This window comes from Corythoichthys intestinalis, chromosome 8 (genome assembly GCF_030265065.1).
Source record: "Corythoichthys intestinalis isolate RoL2023-P3 chromosome 8, ASM3026506v1, whole genome shotgun sequence".
In the NCBI taxonomy this organism is placed as follows: Eukaryota; Metazoa; Chordata; class Actinopteri; order Syngnathiformes; family Syngnathidae; genus Corythoichthys; species Corythoichthys intestinalis.
Window position 1 is genome coordinate 52,447,299 of NC_080402.1, and position 19,539 is coordinate 52,466,837.

Consider the following 19,539-nt stretch of genomic DNA (forward strand, 5'->3'; position numbering starts at 1 on the left):
ATTAAATGTTAACATACTCTTATGTTTGTCTATTGTGGTGACAGAGATAAAGGCTGCAACTCATTTCATGCCCGTGTCCCAGGCGGCTTTTCCTAGGCTGCCTTCGCCCGCATTGGGTGGTTGTTGGCTGTCAGCACAGGTTTTTAGCTTTGTGGTCGCAACACTCAACACATTGGATCCACTACTACACTGCTGGTCAAAAGTATTGGCACCCCTGCAATTCTGTCAGATAATGCTCAATTTCCCCCAGAAAATGATTGCAATTACAAATGCTTTGGTAGTAATAATTTCATTTATTTTGCTAGCAATGAAAAAACACAAAATACAATGGGAAAAAAATAAATCATTACCATTTTACACAAAACTCCAAAAATGGGGAGGACAAAAGTATTGGCACCCGCTGAAAAATCATGTGATGCTTCTCTAATTTGTGTAATTAACAGCACCTGTTACTTACCAGTTGCACATAACAGGTGGTGGAAATAGCTAAATCATACTTGCAGCCAGTTAAAATGGATTAAAGTTGACTCAACCTCTCTCCTGTGTCCTTGTGTGTACCACAATGAGTATGGAGAAAATAAGGCCAAAAGAAGTGTATGACGACTTGAGAGGCAAGATTGTGAGGACGCATGAGCAATCTCAAGGCTAAAAGTCCATCTCCAAAGACCTGAATGTTCCTTTGTCTACCGTGTGCAGTGTCATCAATAAGTGTAAAGCCCATGGCACTGTGGCTAACCTCCCTAGATGTGGACAGAAAAGAAAAATTGACGAGAGATTTCAACAAAAGATTTTGCGGATGGTGGATAAAGATAATCAACTAACATCCAAACAAGTTCAAGCTGTCCTGCAGTCCTAGGGTACAACTGTGTCAGCCCATACTATCCATCGGTGTTTGAATGAAAAGGGACTCTATGGTAGGATACCCATGAAGATCCCACTTCTGACCCAGAGACATAAAATAGCCAGGCTGGAGTTTGCCAAGACTTACGTGAGAAAGCCCAAAACGTTTTGGAAGAATGTTCTCTGGTCATATGAGACAAAGATAGAGCTTTTTGGGAAAAGGCATCAACATAGAGTATACAGGGAAAAAAATGAGGCCTTCAAAGAAAAGAACATGGTCCCCACAGTCAAACATGGAGGAGTTTCCCTGATGTTTTGGGGTTGCTTTGCTACCTCTGGCACTGGACTGCTTAACCGTATGCATGGCATTATGTAGCCTGAAAACTACCAACAAATTTTGCAGCATAATATAGGGCCCAGTGTGAGAAAGCTGGGTCTCCCTCAGAGGTCATAGGTCTTCCAGCAGGGCGTAACCCAAAACACATTTCAAAAAGCACTAGAAAATGGTTTGAGAGAAAGCACTGGAGACTTCTAAAGTGTCCAGCAATGAGTCCAGACCTCAATCCCATAGAATACCTGTGGAGAGATCTGAAAATGGCAGTTTGGAGTAGGCACCCTTCAAATCTCAGAGACCTGTATACATATATATATATATATATATATATATATATATATATATATATATATATATATATATATATATATATATATATATATATATATATATATATATATATATATATATATATATATATATATGTATATATATACCACCATCAAACACTTCCGTTGCAATTTTCTCTCTCCTTTCATACGCTGGGGAGAGCCCCTTGATTGGCGACTAGAGACCATGTGTTGCCAAATCAGACAATTGGTTGCAGAGTCGCTTTCCAGGGTGCTGATGATTCTTGTGCTTTTCATGGTGTTCCCGGTGGCGTTGCTGTCCAAGGTGCCAAACCTCTGTGGCGAGCCCTGTGGAACTCACCACTGGGTTGCCACAATATACAATATATTTACTGTAAATTAATTTTATTGCTGACACTGCATTTCGTCAACATGTTTTGACACCCCCACCAACAAAAGTCAAACTCCTCCTATGAATAATGATTTTTTTTTTATAACATTAATGAAAAATATTTTTTCCAAGTGTTCTAATTCTGTCATAGTGACCTGTACCAGCAAGTAACGCAAGTAACGAACTTGTAAAATATTACTTTTTTTAAAAGTGTAATGCCATACAATACTTGTTACTGTGATGAGTACTTTTATTACAGTAACGTGTTACTTTTACACCCAACACTAGTACCTGGGTGCTGTTTTTTGAAAGCCATACTTCATATTGCATCAGAAATTGATTTATGGCACAGGCTACTGTGCACAATATACTGTGCAATTTTTCATTAACTGTATATATTCACAGCACATCAGTGATGCCACGAGCAGTCGCACTGGGTCAGAATGTTCTAATCTTAACCCTCTTCTCCCTCTGGTCATAACTCCTCTTAATCTTTTCCTGCTCCCTGATAGGATTTACACATTGTCAGCACAGATGAAAAGCAGGTATTTGCAGCAGTGCAAGAGTGGAACCAGAATGACACCTATAACCTCTACCTGTCTGACACTAGAGGCATCTACTTCACCTTGGCCATGGAAAATGTCAAGACTACTAAAGGCATGGGAGGGAACCAGATGCTGGATTTGTATGAGGTAGGCTCATAATGTAATTGGTCTTTAATGGAAGAAAATTCTCAGCGATTTAATCTATTGAGAATTAAAAGGACTTTTATCATTTTACTACATTCTGTGGCTCACTATACCTCAAATCATTTGCACAACACTATTTAAATTGTAGGAAATGGTACAAAATTGATGTTTCTAATATATTTTTTTTAATCTTTCAGATGCTAAATATATTAATATACTGAAATTTTCCTGAAAAATTGTTCATTAATAGGATCTACCAATTATACACATTGACACCCGTGTGGTTTTGGCAGCCATTTTTAATCTTCTTAGTCACATTTTAGTCATCTAAAAATGTGTTTGTCTTTGTCAAGTTTTTGTTGACGAAATTTTATTCCATCTGTAAAATTAAAAAAATAATAATTTAAAAAAAATAAAAAAAGGTTTCCAACTATTTCGAATGAACATTGACAGACGAGTACATATTGTAGCATCTCCTAGGACAACGCCAACTTGGTGATAATACATATTCAGCATAAAAACTTTACATTATTTTCCACTAGAAAATGCAATTTCTGCAAAAATTGTGATGGTAGCTTTGTTTTCGCATGTAAACCCCGTAGGGTCATGTCCTGCTGATTTCAGGCCACTTCCTGTTAATTTGGGGACATTTCAGGGTCGCTTCCTTTAGATATCAGGTCATTTCCTGTTGATATTTTGACGTACATGCCCGTCAATGGCATGGACATACATTGGTGTTTATGGCATGAACGTGCATGGCTGTCATTGGAATCCAAGTACATTGGCACCAATAGAATTGACATACATGGCTGTCAATGGTATCAACGTACATAGCCGTCATTGGCAAGGACGTACATGGCTGTCATTGGCATGGACGTGTGTGGCTGTCAATGGCATCAACTTACTTGGGCGCCAGTTGAATGTCAATGGGCTGTAATGGTAAGTTTTTGGTAAAAAATTAGAACAACCCATATTTCTCTGCTATTGAAAATGAATGGGAAATTTGGGTCATGAATGGAACAACATTCGGTATATGGCAATGGCAGCCCATGAGAAACGAATCGGAAAAGCCGTAGGTTTTTGGCAAATTCTGGATACAACTTTTATGCCTCTTACCTTCCTGAAATTTGTGATGTATGATTTATGTGAACTGGATAAAAATTGCACGATTAGATACAGTACATTTAAAAAAGAACAATGTTTTGGCGTGAACGGTATATTTGAGGGGTCATTCAAAAGATTCCCTGCGTCACACGAGAATTCCAGACATTTCAGTATTTGAACTGTGTCGATGGCAAACAGTTTGGGCTGTGCGGTGCCATTGAACCCCATTAAAAAAATTCAAATGAATAACATTAATGCTTGATTTCATATTACAGGCAGAGCTACCATCAATTAATTATGCCTATCTGGACACCACGAACTGTATGCTAATAAAAAGTTGACCGAGAGTTTAAGAGGACGCTCGCTGTTAGCATTAGCCTAATGCTAAGGCTAAAGCAACATTGCATATTTTCTCTGGTCAATACAAACGCAAATCTTAATGTGTATAGGCCTATGTGTGTGCAAGCCTTGAGACTGCAGAGGAGAGGACACACTGGTGAGTCGGGGCGGGGAGGGGCGCAGCACATCACGAGTGACACAACCAGACACTGCTTCCATGCAGGCTAATTACACATAAAATGTCACACATTGTGAAATTTTGACGGAAACTATTACTCATTTCCATCTCATTCTCGTCTCGTCAGACGGAAACTGACATTCATCTTGTTATGTTTAAGTCACCCAAAACACATTTTTAGCTTGTAATCATGTCGTCATCGTCATGAAAAAATTGTTTGTTGACGAAATATTTTCGTTATAGTCATCGTTGACAAAAACAACACTGAATGACACTAACACAATGATTATTGCCAGTGAGTCATAATTAGTTTGCGTAGGCCTATCCACTAACAGCACATAAAAGTTTCTAAGTGTTTCCAATGAATTTGAACTTGTGGGATAGCCTCAACAGCCACTTGTGATGAGGCGCTGAACCCATCCAACCCTGCAAACTCGCATTTGTCCTTAGTCAATGTCAGAAATGTGTAAAGTGAAATATACAGTACAAAAGATGAAACATACAGTTCGAGCTCATACGTGTACACATACAATATATACATATACTCGTACACATACTCAAGACACAGCTTCTGCTCTCTCATTAGCTATGGTTCCTATAAATCAGGGGTGTCCAAACTTTTTGGTGGCCAGATTTGGTGTGGTAAAAATGTGGGGGGCCGACCTTGGCTGACGTCCTTACGTAGAACAATATATTTAAGCAAATATTTGCAAGCCATTCTGTGTGTCACATTTGCTTTATTATTATTTTTTTAATTAATAATTTCAACAATCTCGCAACTAGCCTTTGTAGCGTTGTCTTTCAACTCTCAGGCTCTTGCGAAATACTTCAAGTTGCTTCAATTTCTCGCTGCGGACCTTCCTTGTCGTACATGTCAGCGTGTCTTGTTTGGTAATATCCTCACATTGAACTCTTTAAAAACAGCGGCTGTCTCTCTGCAAATGAGGCAGACACAGTTGCGTATTTTATTGAAGACATAGTCCAATTTCTACCTATCCTTGAAGCGTTGGCCGTCGCAGTCAACTTTCTTTTTTTTTTTTTTTTTTTTTTGTTATTGATTGTCGCCATTTTAGAAAATTGGAAGTAAAGGGTCACACAGGGTGAGTAATGTTGCTTAGAGTGCTGCTGCCTTTTAGTGGGTAAATGAGGAGCAGCATTTAGTGTGTAAGCTACTTCATATGCTGGTAGCAGTACTGCTGACCAATTTATTAAGTCTGTGTGCGGGCCAGACGTTATTGATTTTATGGCAGAGGCTGGGGGCTGGATGAAATTTGACCACTGGCCGCATTTGGCCCCTGGGCCAGACTTTGGACATGTCTGCTATAAATGATTGGCTCAACAAATCTTGCCTCCTACTAAACACAACTAACTGTATGATGTTTACAAAAAACCCTTTGGACATCAAACATTCAGGTGTATTTTCAGGAGGACAGGAACTACAAATTGTCTCTGAATTCAAGTATCTTGCAGTGACACATGATTCAACGCTGTCTTTTAAAAGCCATATTAAAAGAATATGTAATACAGCGAAATTCAACCTGAACAGTTTTAAACAAATGAGATCTTTTTATAACACTTGGGCTGCTAGAATGTTTCTACACTCAATTGTTTTTATCACACATTCAATATTTCATTACATGTTGGCAACTGGCAGGTGCAAATACATGCAGTAACATAGAATAACTCTACAAAAATTGTAAAAGGTCTTTGCCAGAAACCCAATGTCATTCCATGTTTGTAACATTTTAAAATATTATTTATTGAGCCTTGAGAACTTTTAAATTTGTAAAACGGCTTGTCTAATATACAAGGTGTTACATTGACTCCCATGTCGGACATTTTTAAAATAAGGGCTCACAGCGGTATTAGGACCAGGGTCACAATTCTCTCTCTTTAAAGGCCAGTGAAATCCACTTGCCATCAGGGAGTGTCCCACAACACGAACCTTCAAAACTCAGCTCAAGCAGTGGTTGAAAGTAAACCAGTCCTGCAATCACTGAATTAAGTTAGCAACCTATTCTGTTGTGCTGTTTTATTGTAATGTTATGTTCTTTTGTGTGTGTGTGTGTGTCTTTGTGTACCAGCCTACAGACTGCGGATGTAAATTATCATTTTTGCTACAATCTGACATATTTACATCTTTTAAATGTTCATCAATGTGCACTGTCCCTATTAAATAAATAAATAAAAATAATTAACCATATTGTAAACAAAAGAACAGTAGTGTCAAAAACCGATGCTACATTGCAAAGCAGCATGACAAGATGTTACCAAACTCCACAAAAAACTACTGTATGCATATGGACGTGCGACGCTTGTTGATTCTAGATAATGAATGCCTTAGTAACTTGGGTAGGTAGGCCAACCGTTTGGTATTGACCAGTTTCTAAGTTATGAAAACCCAGCAGAAATGGGTTTGAAAACTGAAAAATAATTGTGTCGTGGAAAATATTGGAAACCGAATCATATGAAAAAAGAAGTTACAAAGACATAGTGTTGCTTTTACAAATTCCCCACATACATAGTGACTGCAAGATGATCACCCAGGCAGTCCCGGGTGATCATCTACTATATGAAAACTGCTCCAAGGTGTATTTGCTGTGGCTTGTCTCTTTTCTGTTGCTGTGGTTCTCCTCTTGCCATGTACACAGTATAAAGATGATGCTTAATGAGGCTCACCTCAATGGCCTCTGGACTTATAATGACCTTGTTAGCTTGTTAGACATCTACTGTATGCTTTTAAATGAGTATTTACAGCAGAAAAGAAATATCTTTTTCACAACCCATCGTTACCTAGTTTATCACATAACACAAGCCAGCGTGACATAGAGGATAAGGTGACATATTGACAAGCATAGTTGTTAGCACTATTGTAATTTAAAAGGCCATTATTTTTCCAATTCAGTATGTGCTTCTGTGATAAAATGTGAGCATCTCCTGTTGTAGTTAAGCATTTTATAGAAGTGGATACACGCCATGAAACCCAAGGTGGTTATTGCTTATTGGACCTGATAAACTACCTTTGCACCTTAATCAGGTATGGACTGAATGCCTGATTATGGATGTGACTGAAATCAGACAAATATTAAGAATTTTGAGAACGAAACAAAGTGTTGTTTCCGTCGAGATATAGGCACAATTGCCTTTCATTCATTCTTTCATTTTCTGAGACAAGTTTGTTGAGACAGCTTGTTGTCCATGTCTTCCTCCTCCATCATACCTGACTCACATAATAAGGATCGTTATCAGGATCCTGCCGTGCTTGCTTATGAGCTGATCATTTGATTCCTGTGTGTTAAAGGAGGGAGACTTGGAAAACAAGCTGGATAGGTGCTCTCGAGGACCAGGGTTGGATATCCCTATTCTAAGGGGCTGTTTACATGGTGACACTCTAAGAATACGACAAATTTCATGTTTGCATTTAAATGTTTTCGTCTCCATTTGAACTACAGTATGTCGCAAATCCACGTGAAAATGATGTAGTATTTATGCCAGGCTCTAGGGGGCAGTGCAGTGAAGATGCCCCTCCTTGACAATAACCTCCTCAGACTGGAAGACAACATACCCGCCCACTCAAAGCAATGGAGTCGACGCGGTTTTATCTTTTGCTTCAAAAGGTACAAAAGCGCAAACATAAAATATATTTGAATAGCGTACCACATGTAACACGTCACCTTTGCTCCTTAATATTCATGAAGTTAGCAACTACTGCTCGGGGGCCAAACTCGCGTTTGTCCCTCATGCTAGACGCAATTAAATAGTGTACAAACGAGATGTTTACTGAGCTACACCTACCAATTCTGTCCAAAAATGATGTCCCTTGTGCTAACTTCACTGGTAAAGATGTGGAAGAACATACAAATGTTCAGTTAAAGCTTGAGTGTCGAGGTCTAAAAAAGAGCCGACCTGATCCAGAGTTAGCTTTTTTATCGACACCTTTTTCTTGTGTGCATTGCTTTACGCCAGTGACAATGACATAGTCCTGTTTCAACAAGCTGTCCTTTACCACCATATGCCCTGTCTTTCTTACATATTGTATCCTCTGGTTGTCTTACGTCTTACGTGTATCTAACAACATATTTTAGTAAAAGATAATAATTGTGGCTTATGAGTATGGAGGACCAAGAGTGCAAAAATTCAATAAATAAATACACAATTAAATAAATAATTAAAAGTGTCATTAAAATGCTTTTATTTCAATATTTATTTATTCATTTTAATATTGATTTAATTTTATATATATTTTTTTATGTATTTATTTCAATTTATATTTATTTATTTTAATTTTTATTTATTTATTTCAATTTTTATTTATTTATTTCAATTTATATTTATTTATTTCGATTCATATTTATTTATTTCAATTCTTATTTATTTATTTCAATTTATATTTATTTATTTCAACATTTATTTCGATTTTTACTTATTTATTTCAACATTTATTTATTTCACTTTTTATTTATTTCATTCTTGCACTCTTGTTTCCCGTGTGGCCGCATGAAATAATTTTATCTGTCATTGGCTCATCAAACCCGGTGGGCGGGCATAAACTAGGCAGGGTTTGAGTTGATCGAGTAATAGGCGATTGCTTCGTCCTATTTCCTTCCAACATGGCGGCGTTATCTGAGATTTTGCATGAGCTCTCTCGGGACATGTTAGATTTCTCAGAACAAATTGAAGCAGGACATTTGGACCCTGAGTACGTGTCTTACAAAACAGAGCAATTAATTAACGTTATTGGCATCATCTCAGCTCTGTCAGATCAAGATGTTGATCAAAGAGTTTTCGATAATTTTGAATTGCGGTCAAGCCAGCCTCCACTCGTAAAAACGAAGTCAAACCAGCCGCCCCTCATTTGGATTATTGTTTGCATTATGTGCATTACGGTTATGCAATGCGCTGGCTTCAAAATGCAATGAGGTGGCTTCAGAGCGCAAGTCCCTTTATTAAATATATGAAAAAAACAGTGACCTATTCGACAACAGGTCCACTTTAGAGAGACACTGGAGCACCCCTAGACCCAAACTAAATCATTATGATGTAAAAATGATGTCGGAGTTCAGAATAAAACTACTTAGAAAACCGCTAGTTATTTCTGTCATTTAGCCTTATTTCAAAACTTGATAAAAAAAAAAATAATAATAATAATAAAATCTGGGAGATATCCAAGGACCGTTCCACTTCTGAGGTATACTAGAGTTTCCCGTATGCACACATCAGCCCGCTTAAAGGCCTACAGTCCGAGGTTCCCTTTAAAGAGTGCCGACTGCGTCTTGACTCAAGTTTTACTTGAAGTCATTGTTCCTCTCCAGTGAAACGAGACAAGTCATTAGCTAAAGGTTGGGTTTATTCCGCCCATCGGACGCTCAGCGTCTACGGGGGTCTATGGGCAATGGGCGGGGCTCGGCCGGCCTGGACTACGCACTTCATGCATAATGAATTGATGATCTTCTTGAAGCGGAATCTCTTTTTGATTGACAGCGAAATGAACGAATCAACGATATTGTGGTGGAAATGTCTGTGGTAGCATTTTTCAATTTTCATTCTGTTATTCTTAGTTGAACTGGAGACTTTCCTAATCATCCTAGTGACATGCGACCTAGTGATCTGTTAAAAATGACTAGGGAAAGATTGTGCTTCTATTTTTTTTTTTTAATCTATTTATTTATTCGTAGCTGCTTGCGTTCGGAGACTGACTTTTATCGCTCTGCATTTTCTGTCCCTACTGAGCAGCGGGTGGTGCTGAGCCCTTCCACCATCACAAAGCACTCACACTTCAGGCGGACACACTTTGAGCTTCTCCTAATTGAAAGTCCAGCATGCGCCACTGGTACTGAAGCATATCCCAGCTATGGGCAATAGTCAGTAATGGTGTAACGGTTCACGTGGATGTATTGAACCGTTTCAGTTTTGCATTTTAGGTTCAGTTCACTTACGTACCGTTTTAGTTGTATGCACTTTTTACTGCATAAAATCAATTATTAGCGCAAGCTGAGCGCTAAGTGCGGAATCAACTTAGAGAGTTGCTTCACGGACACCTTAAGTGTTGGACGCTCGGGGCTTCTTTTTATTTCACTACTCATAGGCGGGCCTGCCTTGAGCAGCTGGCGCTGTTGCAATGGACGCCCAGGCTGCTCCCGGCGGGAGACGCTAGAATCGATGGCAGCGCGGGGAACACTTTTTGGATTCCCCATTAAAGTTACCAATGGACATAGGCAGGTGGATGAATCCAAAGTTGTATAGATACTGCTGCACGGATATTTTAAGCCACTTGATACGGCATAATCCAACAAAGAATGTTGAACCTCCACATAAGAAAATCAGCTAGATACAGTAGTACCTCTACATACAAATGTTATTTGTTCCAGGACCTGGTATACAGTATAAGTTGAAATGGTCCTATGTCGAGCAGGATTTTCCTATCAGAATACATTATAATTGCATTAATTCGTTCCACAGCACAAAAACCTATGCTAAATCCTCATAAATATGGTAGGTACGATTACAAATAGCAATTACACATACCAAAACAAATAAATTGTGAATACAAATTGGAATAATAACATTAATATAATAATAATAATATTGTAATGAAATGGGTTCTTATGTGGTTCAGGAACAGCTGTTCCTGAGAGCATTCAAAACTGTGACTCTGGAGAATAAGAGAGGTGCAAAAGAGTGGAAAGTTTTTACTTTCTCTTTTCATGTGCTGTTGTTGGCATCGCCTACGGCGGACAGTAGCTGCTTTGTGTTGCACAAGTTCCGAAATAAATGATTTAAAACCTGACGAAGCTGGCGACTTCCTTGCCGATGTTACAATAATGATAATTGTCACCTTAACCCTTTAAGGTCTAGGCCTATTTTGCCTGATTTTGCATGCCTTTGAAGTTGCCTTTATATTTCAAAGAAAGAATTGTTTACAATGGCCTGGTTTGGTCCCTTTTTTTTTGACACCTTGAACTTCATGTCCAAACTGTTGTTTCCTTCACTGACCAATTATAAATCATCATTTTGGGCCCAAAAAGACCAAAAATTCCAAAATCGTTGTCAAAAGTTTTAATATTGATGTCCAATTGACAACCAAACATGCGTAACGAACCGTTTTGAAACTTTGTAATATTTATTCAACATGTTAGGATGAACATTCAACCAAAAAAAATTAGAATCAATAGTCTTATATTTGACAATTCAACATAAACAACAGGTATAGCCATAGGCGTTTTTTGCCTTTATACATGCTCTAGTCAAAACAGGTTATATACAGCAGACCAAACAGTGAAGAACAGTGAAAAAATATATACCATCTAACACAAAAAGTATTTAGAGGCCATCTCTTTATGAGTTTAGGTATTGTGGCCCATCACCTGATGAAAACTATGTACACACAATCAAGCTTCTTGAACACACATTTATATACACAAATTGAGAAGACTGATTGTGGGAAAAAATATATATATATAAAATTGGGGGAAAAAAAGTATTTTCAAAAATATTTACAATAAACAAGTTAAATTTTTTTCAGGCATGCCACTCCGAAAAGCAGTTTCGTCCTGGAATTAGACACAGGGCTACATCACACAGCTCACACTTCCATGGGGTGTCGGTCCTCTTTCCACCCTTCCACCCTTCCATTTTCATTTCACTTTACTTTCATTGTCACTATAAATGTACATGAAAAAAAGTCAGTATTTATGAAAATAATAAAGTATAAAATAAAAATATATACAGCAATAAATAATAATGGAAATCTATATGTATGACAATAGAAAGAATACCATAGCTGAATATGTGCTACATCCCTAATCTTCATATAGAAAGAAGAACACAGCAAATTATAAATTCCTGCCTGGGATACCCACAGTGCACGTACGACTTTGATCTGATATGCACATTATTATATACACAAACACACACTTATATTGCATCAAAATTAACTTTGTTTTGCAATATCAAAAGAAACTTTCAAAAGAAACTTTTTCAGCATAAAAAAAAAAAAGAGTGAGTTGGCTTACCTCTGGTCGTCGATGGCATGACCCACGTGTTCAAATCCGTCACTATCTTCACTCGAGGACTTCCGATGATGACAAATTTGGACCATCCTCTTCCTCAAGTTGATCAAAAAGCACAATTGCTTGCGCTAAATTTAGTTTTCCGTTCATTCTCAAAGTCACACAAAGTCGCTGCTCGATCCAAACGGCCGTCGCTCGCCACCTCGCTGCTTCAGAACACTCCTCCCTCTCGTTCGGTAGAACCTCGCACGGCAGTTATATTTATTAAAAAAAACGCATTTTGTGCTTCCACTGTGACTTCGAAAGGGTTCGTTTGATTTGTGTTTTTTTCATGGAGCTTCCGTTTTGAAAAAGGACAAGAAATGATGGAAATATAGACATAAACAAATGATCCATGCAGCGTTTTAATGTTTTTTTGAGAGGATAATAAAACTATAAAACTTAAAGGACAATATCTCACGTTCTAGTTGGTCGATTGACTTCAAATAATAACGAGAGTAAACCGCAACTTCCGCACTTTAAAACGAGACCAACCAACGGCATGTGGGTGACGTAATTAAAGCGTGAGGGCGCTTCAAAGACGGCGCGTCCTTCAACTCTCAAGGGTTAACTAATAAAGACTGGCGAACAGAGGTCGGAGGAGGACCATCAACATTGTAGACATACTCCAGCCATATTGTCAAGCCGGTTCGCTGACACGCACACCACGCTCATATTTTTCCATCATTACCTTCTTAATTTCAATTGTAAGCGTAAACTTTTTCCTTTTTTATCACCTGCACTAACCTACGTAGGACCCATGTCAATTTCTCGCACAAGAAAATCTGCCGTCATGCGGGAAAACAATGAAATTGCGACACTGTTGTAAATTTTCGTATTTCGAGCATGCCGTCATATGTCGAGACAAATGACGAGTAAAATTTTACATCGGATGTCGAAAGGATCGTTTTACGATGCTATCGTATGTTGAGGTACCACTATAATGTCATTGCAAACAGATACAGTATACACTTTTTCATCAGAAATCTCATATGTTCATCTCTCGGGCTAAAAAACTTTAAACTTAGATCATTACATTTGTCAGTTTCAGATTCTTGCTGCTAAGGATTCAAAGCTTACAGTTTTGCTTGTTAATTCATAATTTTAAGATTGTATAATGGTTATCGATGTTTTATTTATGTTTTTATTTAGGAACTCAGTGTGTCAGGGGGCACTATTATTTATTCAAACAAGTTCTATAGGTTACATTTTTTAAAAATAAAAGCACAGAATTGTCCACTATGTGTTGGTATCATGAAGCATTCAAAGTTCCTTTCACAGGAACTATGGCTAGGTTCAGACTGCAGGTCCTGATGCACAGTTTCGATTTTTCGTCATACCTGTTTTTGGCGTGCCTGTTCAGACTGCCTTTTTTCCATTGAGCCTGTTCATGTATTACGCATGCGCACTAACACGCACTGAGTAAACGGACCCGCATGTGCAGAAGCATCAAAACAAATGACTACACATGCTGGCTCTACGTCATTCTAGGAAGATCATATTATGATTTCCAAAAGAAGACACAAATAAAAAACATAAATATTGGCCGTTTAGTCTTATATTTAAAGTTTATATGGATTGATAGAATGCATGCACGCACTGTGCGTGCATGACGCACACACATACGGTCAGTTTTCCCCGACTCTTGGCCATTTAAGCAATACTGAAATATTGCTCATTTGATGCAAAGAAAGAAAACTGAGCGATGTCAAGCTTATCCTTTTTCTCGCCTCATTTTATTTTTTTAAGACTTTTGTCAAGCCCACCTATTCCCTAAAAGCCGAGTTCAAGCAAGGCACTCACGCAATGTACAGCTCCATCGCTGCCATCCTCCATGCCTCTCTCGCTCTTTGCTGACGTAATTTCTGCGTGAACTCCGATTTGGGAGACTTGACAGCTCAAACCGCAGCCACATTCTTGAAAAATGTGGCCCAGATCGGATTTTAACCACATATGAAAGTGACCTAGATCAGATTTGAATTGCTCCACTTTTATGGGACCTGTCCCATTTAGACTGTCAATTTTATGCCTCACTCGAGTCAGAAAAACATGAAAAGATCAGCAGGATTTGACTGTGCAGAAAGTCTGCGACTTCTTTACACTATGTGCCTGAGTATTTGCTGACGCCTCTCTGTCAGTTTACATGGCTGAGTTGCTGTTGTTCCCAAACTCTTACATTTTCTTTAATAAAGCTGACAGTTGACCGCGGAACATTTAGGACTGAGGAAATTTCACAACTGGATTTGTTGCACAGGTGGCATCCTATGATAGTTCCACGCTGGAATTCACTGAGCTCCTGAGAGCGATACATTATTTCACAAATGTTTGTCTAAACAGTCTGCAGGCCTGGGTGCTTGAGTTTGTACACCCGTGGCCAGGCCAAGTCATTAGGACACCTGATTCTTATCATTTGGATGGGTGAGCAAATAATTTTAGTAATACAGTATAGAAATAAGAATTCAACAGATCGCGGCACAGACATTTTTCTCTCCATCAAATAAGGTTTTCTATCCCTGGGAAAATTTTGAGACAGCAAGCAGTCTGCCTTTTCTATTTTTTGACAGTTTGAACAGCTGCTGAAGAAACAACTTGCAAATATTTGGAGGGGCTTCCAGTAGCACCAACGCAGTGCCATTGTAGAGCGTTTGAGTTGTCCAATACATCACATTTTAGTCAGTGGTAAAAGTGGCTAGAATTTGTTGCCGGAACTCCTTGACTTAAAGGTCGGCATGGAGCCATTTTTTTTTTTTTTTTTTTTTTTTTTTTTTTTTTTTTTTTGAAAGGGGGAGTGGTCAAACCTCCTGAAACTACAGAAATGCAAAGAAACTGCTTTTACATATGCGGTTATATTCAAAACACACAATGAAACACAGCAGGTTTTATACATTCATTGGACTACTACATTGCACTTACTGTAAAGATATCCTTAAGAACCTGATTTAATTCAAAATTGTATTTTTTCATTGATGTGCAAAATAACAGTTAACAAAAACACTAAATAATAACTCCAACCTGCATCTTCTAATTTTTATTTTGCCTCATTTCCTCACATCTCACATGAAAACCTCAATTTTAACTACATAAGAACATGGAATGTACAATAAATTAAAATTGAAGATCATGTAAATATGGACTTCCAGTATATATTATTAAAAAAATAAATAACATACATGAACCATAATAAGTACAAATGACTTAGATTATGCGCATTAAAATGGAATATATTTTGACGATAATGCAAAAATTGATTTTTTTCATATTATAAGTAAACTACCATAGGTAAATGAACAAAAATAATTCCAAAGTGCACATTATATACATATATCTAAATATAAATATATATATATATATATCTAAATATATATATATCTAAATATATATCTAAATATATATATATATATATATATATATATATATATATATATATATATATATATATATATACACACACAGTGGGGAGAACAAGTATTTGATACACTGCCAATGTATCAAGTGTATATATATATATATATATATATATATATATATATATATATATATATATATATATATATATATATATATATATATATATATATATATATATATATATATATATATATATATATATATATATAGACTAATTAAAAAAAAGTTTAAATTTTGTTATAGTATGTTTAAGGACCACACAAAGCTTTCAGATTAAAAAAAAAAAAAAAAAATCTGAATTTTATGTTCATTATTTTTGGGGTCAGGCATTATAACATGGAAGATGTTCTAAACCTCCCCATCAGAGCAATGAAAATAGAATAAGCCACTTCAACTCTTTCCTTTCTCTTAACGATCTGATCAATTTTCTGTTGCATTACGCTTTTTTATCGCATTAATTCAACAAGCTTGTTCTTGTTTTCCCTTTTTTGTTGTCCCAGAAACATGTGCATTTGAACCAATCAGAGCTAACTATCCATGCTGATCATATGTCAGTACGTAAGCCGATTGAACGGAAAAACTGGGGTCCAAGCAGGGTGTTGCTGTGCACGACGCGAGTCGATTGTCTCGTCAGACTCAAATGCACACGCTAGGAGTACTCTGTGGAATAAATAAATAATAAACATCGGTGGAAACGGATTACGCTACACAAGCACTTTATTGGGCTTGTGTATGTAAATCCGACATAAATAGATTGTTTTCTTCTTAGAGATGCGTGTGTGGCAGCCTTTTTTTTTTTTTTTTTTTTTTTTTTTTTTTTTTTAACATGACAGCTGCCGCCATATTTACGGGATCAACGGACAGTTCCAGCCCACTTTACCCTTGACCGTAGTTGAAATTGGGCTCTGTTTTGCTAATAAAAGTAAAGCAACTTGACCTATTGAGATCAAAATCCCATTTGCCACTTCATAAGTATTGAACGTAGTGAATACTGCGGGTAGCTGTTGCCATTGGCATGTCATGCTCATGTCAGGGTCACAGTTCGCAAGTGAGTGTCAGGGCTGCTGGGTATGTATCGGATAGTATTTAGTTTTCAACAAGATTTCACAAATATATCTCTTGTCCCATATCCTGCAAAAGCCCATTATTCACAGAACACTGGAGTCACATAGCCATCATTCTTTGCACTCTTTCTCTCTCAAATTTAAACAGGGAAGCCATGGTGGCTGGGTATGCAGTGTTAACATAGCCTTATTGCAGTGACTGGGGTGGCATCAGACAAAGAAGCAAAAATCCTCATTAGGCACATTCATTTTGCGTGTTGTATGTCTCTGACAATGTCAAATATGCCATCTATTAGTGGCACTTACACAATTGTACCTCTCAGGGGAGTAAGACACATTCAACTAAAACTCTTCACTATGGTAACCTTTTGGAATGGCTGTGTCCTTTCATTCTTAAGACATGCTTTGGATCTGCTAAAGGTTATGTCTAACCTCTGAGAAACAACAACCATAATGTTTTGTGATGAGTTTTGTTATATGTACTGTATATCTCTTTATATACGTTCGTGCAGGCCTGTGAGTGTTATGAGGACACAATCTTCCTACAAGGTGTCACTTATCAATTCCTGATTTGTTCCATGTCTCCACAAAGACATATTGGAAACACTTAACATAGAGGAAGAAATTTTCCGGGCCTTATGTACTGTATACAGTGGGGAGAACAAGTATTTGATACACTGCCAATGGGTTTTCCCATTGGCAGTGTATCAAATACTTGTTCTCCCCACTGTATGTTATGTTGTCAACCACAGAAGAAAAAATGCAGATTAATTGCAGTACATTTAACTGCACGCGAGTGAAAAAGATAAATAAATAAATAAAACGCTATTGCTAATTAGTGTGTCCCCATGCTTTGTGACTGTGAATGCGATTAACTCAATGACAAGTGTAAACACTATCCAGAAGCAGTACAAGGAATGTCTCAAATAAAATGAACTTTGTGTTTGGCCTTCAGGTGGAAGGCATTCGAGGCATGTTGATTGCAAACAAACGACAGAACAACCAGGTAAAGACTTTCATAACCTACAATAAAGGCAGAGATTGGAGACTCTTGCAAGCCCCTGCTCGTGACCTGGATGGAAATGAAATTCATTGCATTCTGGTAAGGCACAATAAACCCTATGTTTTTATTTAACAAATGTAAACAATGATGAATGCATTCACCCCACAAAGCACAAAGTGGTACAGTTTAATGTTTTTTTATACTTAAAGGTCATGATTTCTGGATGAGTATGTACAACAAAAGAATAAATTATGTATTTTAGTCCACATCTGGATAAAGGATACAGGATGCGTGATCTATCTTCGGCAGGGGGCCGTGAGAGGGGCGGGACAAATTCAGGAAAGCTCAGCAGCATTGTATGTTGCGAGCTACTGATGAAATGACCAATTCAAAATGATTTGAATTCTAACAACGAATGTAGATGTATATTTCATCATATGTTGCACACACAAAATAATTAACAATTTACTGTATTTTCACGACCATAGGGCGCACAGTGTTAAAAGGCGCAGGCTCATTTTCAGGTGATATTTTTGTATTTAACACACACACAAGGCGCACCTCATTATTGGACGCATGAAAAACATACGCCAGCATGCGCGCTAGCATGCACGCTAGCATATTTATTTTTTAAAAGGCAGTGGGAGCAAAACTGAGAAGAATAACAGTACAGTGATCCCTCACTACTTCGCGCTTCAAACTTGGCACCCTCAGTCCATTATTTTTTTTTCAATTAAAAAAAAAACATATACAGAAGAGCTGTCCCAAGCCGATCGTGTAGTCTCGCTCTCACTCCCTCTCGCTCCCTCCCTTCCTCCCTTTCCATGCTCTTTGTTTGTCAGGCAGTGCACTGGAGTGGCTTATTAAAGTTAACGATGATTGATAGATGCTTGGGTTTGATCTTGCCAGAGACACGAACTTCAAAAGCGCTGCATGCGTCAATCATCATTTAACATGTTAAACAGTTGCTGTGGCAACACATTGTGTGTAAGGGAGCAGCTTGATGCCAAGCCAAGCATTTTTTCGACAACTTTATTCTTGTTTAAAAATAATTCGGTGGGACAGTAACATGTTTAACCCTTTAAGACTGAACGTGTCAGCGGCGACATTTTTGCGCATATCATCTTTGAAGACTTGTCACACTGTAATTACGTCACCCACGTACCGCTAGTTGATCTCATTTGAAAGTGCAGAAGTTGAGGTCCATGTCAGTTTTTACTTGAAGTCAATCGACTGAGTAAAATGGAAGATAATTTCATTTGAGTTTTATAGTTTTATTGCACTCATAAATAAGCATTTAAACGCTGCATGGACCATGTGTTTATCTCCATATTTCCATCATTTCTTGTACATTTTCAAAACCGAAAGCAGCACAAACAACTACATATCCCAGGAGCCGTTGTGAGGTCAAGAAGGATGAACCTAATGTGAGCATTTTTAATAAATTGCCGAGCGAGGCACCACCTGAGGAAAGGGAAGCATGGGAGCGAGCGATGGCCAGTTGGATTGAGCGGGCGACTTTGAAACTTGCAAAATGAATCGAAAACTAAATTTAGCGCAAGCTAATGCATTATTTAATCAACTGAAGGAGGAGGATGAGCCTTTGTTTTCCTCGGATGAGTCGGCACGTTAGAAGAGTGACAGGCTGACAGCAGTGTGCTAACGGCGGAAGAGTAGGCTGTGTGACGTTGTGTGTGAAGTAGTTCCATGTCCTGTTCAAGAGGAAACTTTGAGTCGCATTCCTGAAAAAATTGAACTGAACTATTTTATTGTCATTATTTTTGAAAAGACTTTTTTTTAATGTTATATTTGATTTTTTTTTCTTCACTATCAATCTTTTCAATTCGTAAA

At 37.7% G+C, this 19,539-nt stretch overlaps 1 protein-coding gene across 1 annotated transcript in view; it reads left to right on the top strand.

Annotated features, from left to right (window-relative positions):
* sorcs3a (sortilin related VPS10 domain containing receptor 3a) overlaps positions 1-19,539 on the top strand; it is a 390,307-nt gene that overhangs the window by 295,987 nt on the left and 74,781 nt on the right. Inside the window, exons 9-10 of the mRNA XM_057842965.1 lie at positions 2,368-2,547; positions 17,641-17,787. Of these exons, the coding sequence (XP_057698948.1) occupies positions 2,368-2,547; positions 17,641-17,787 (327 nt within the window). The remainder of the gene's footprint in view (positions 1-2,367; positions 2,548-17,640; positions 17,788-19,539) is intronic.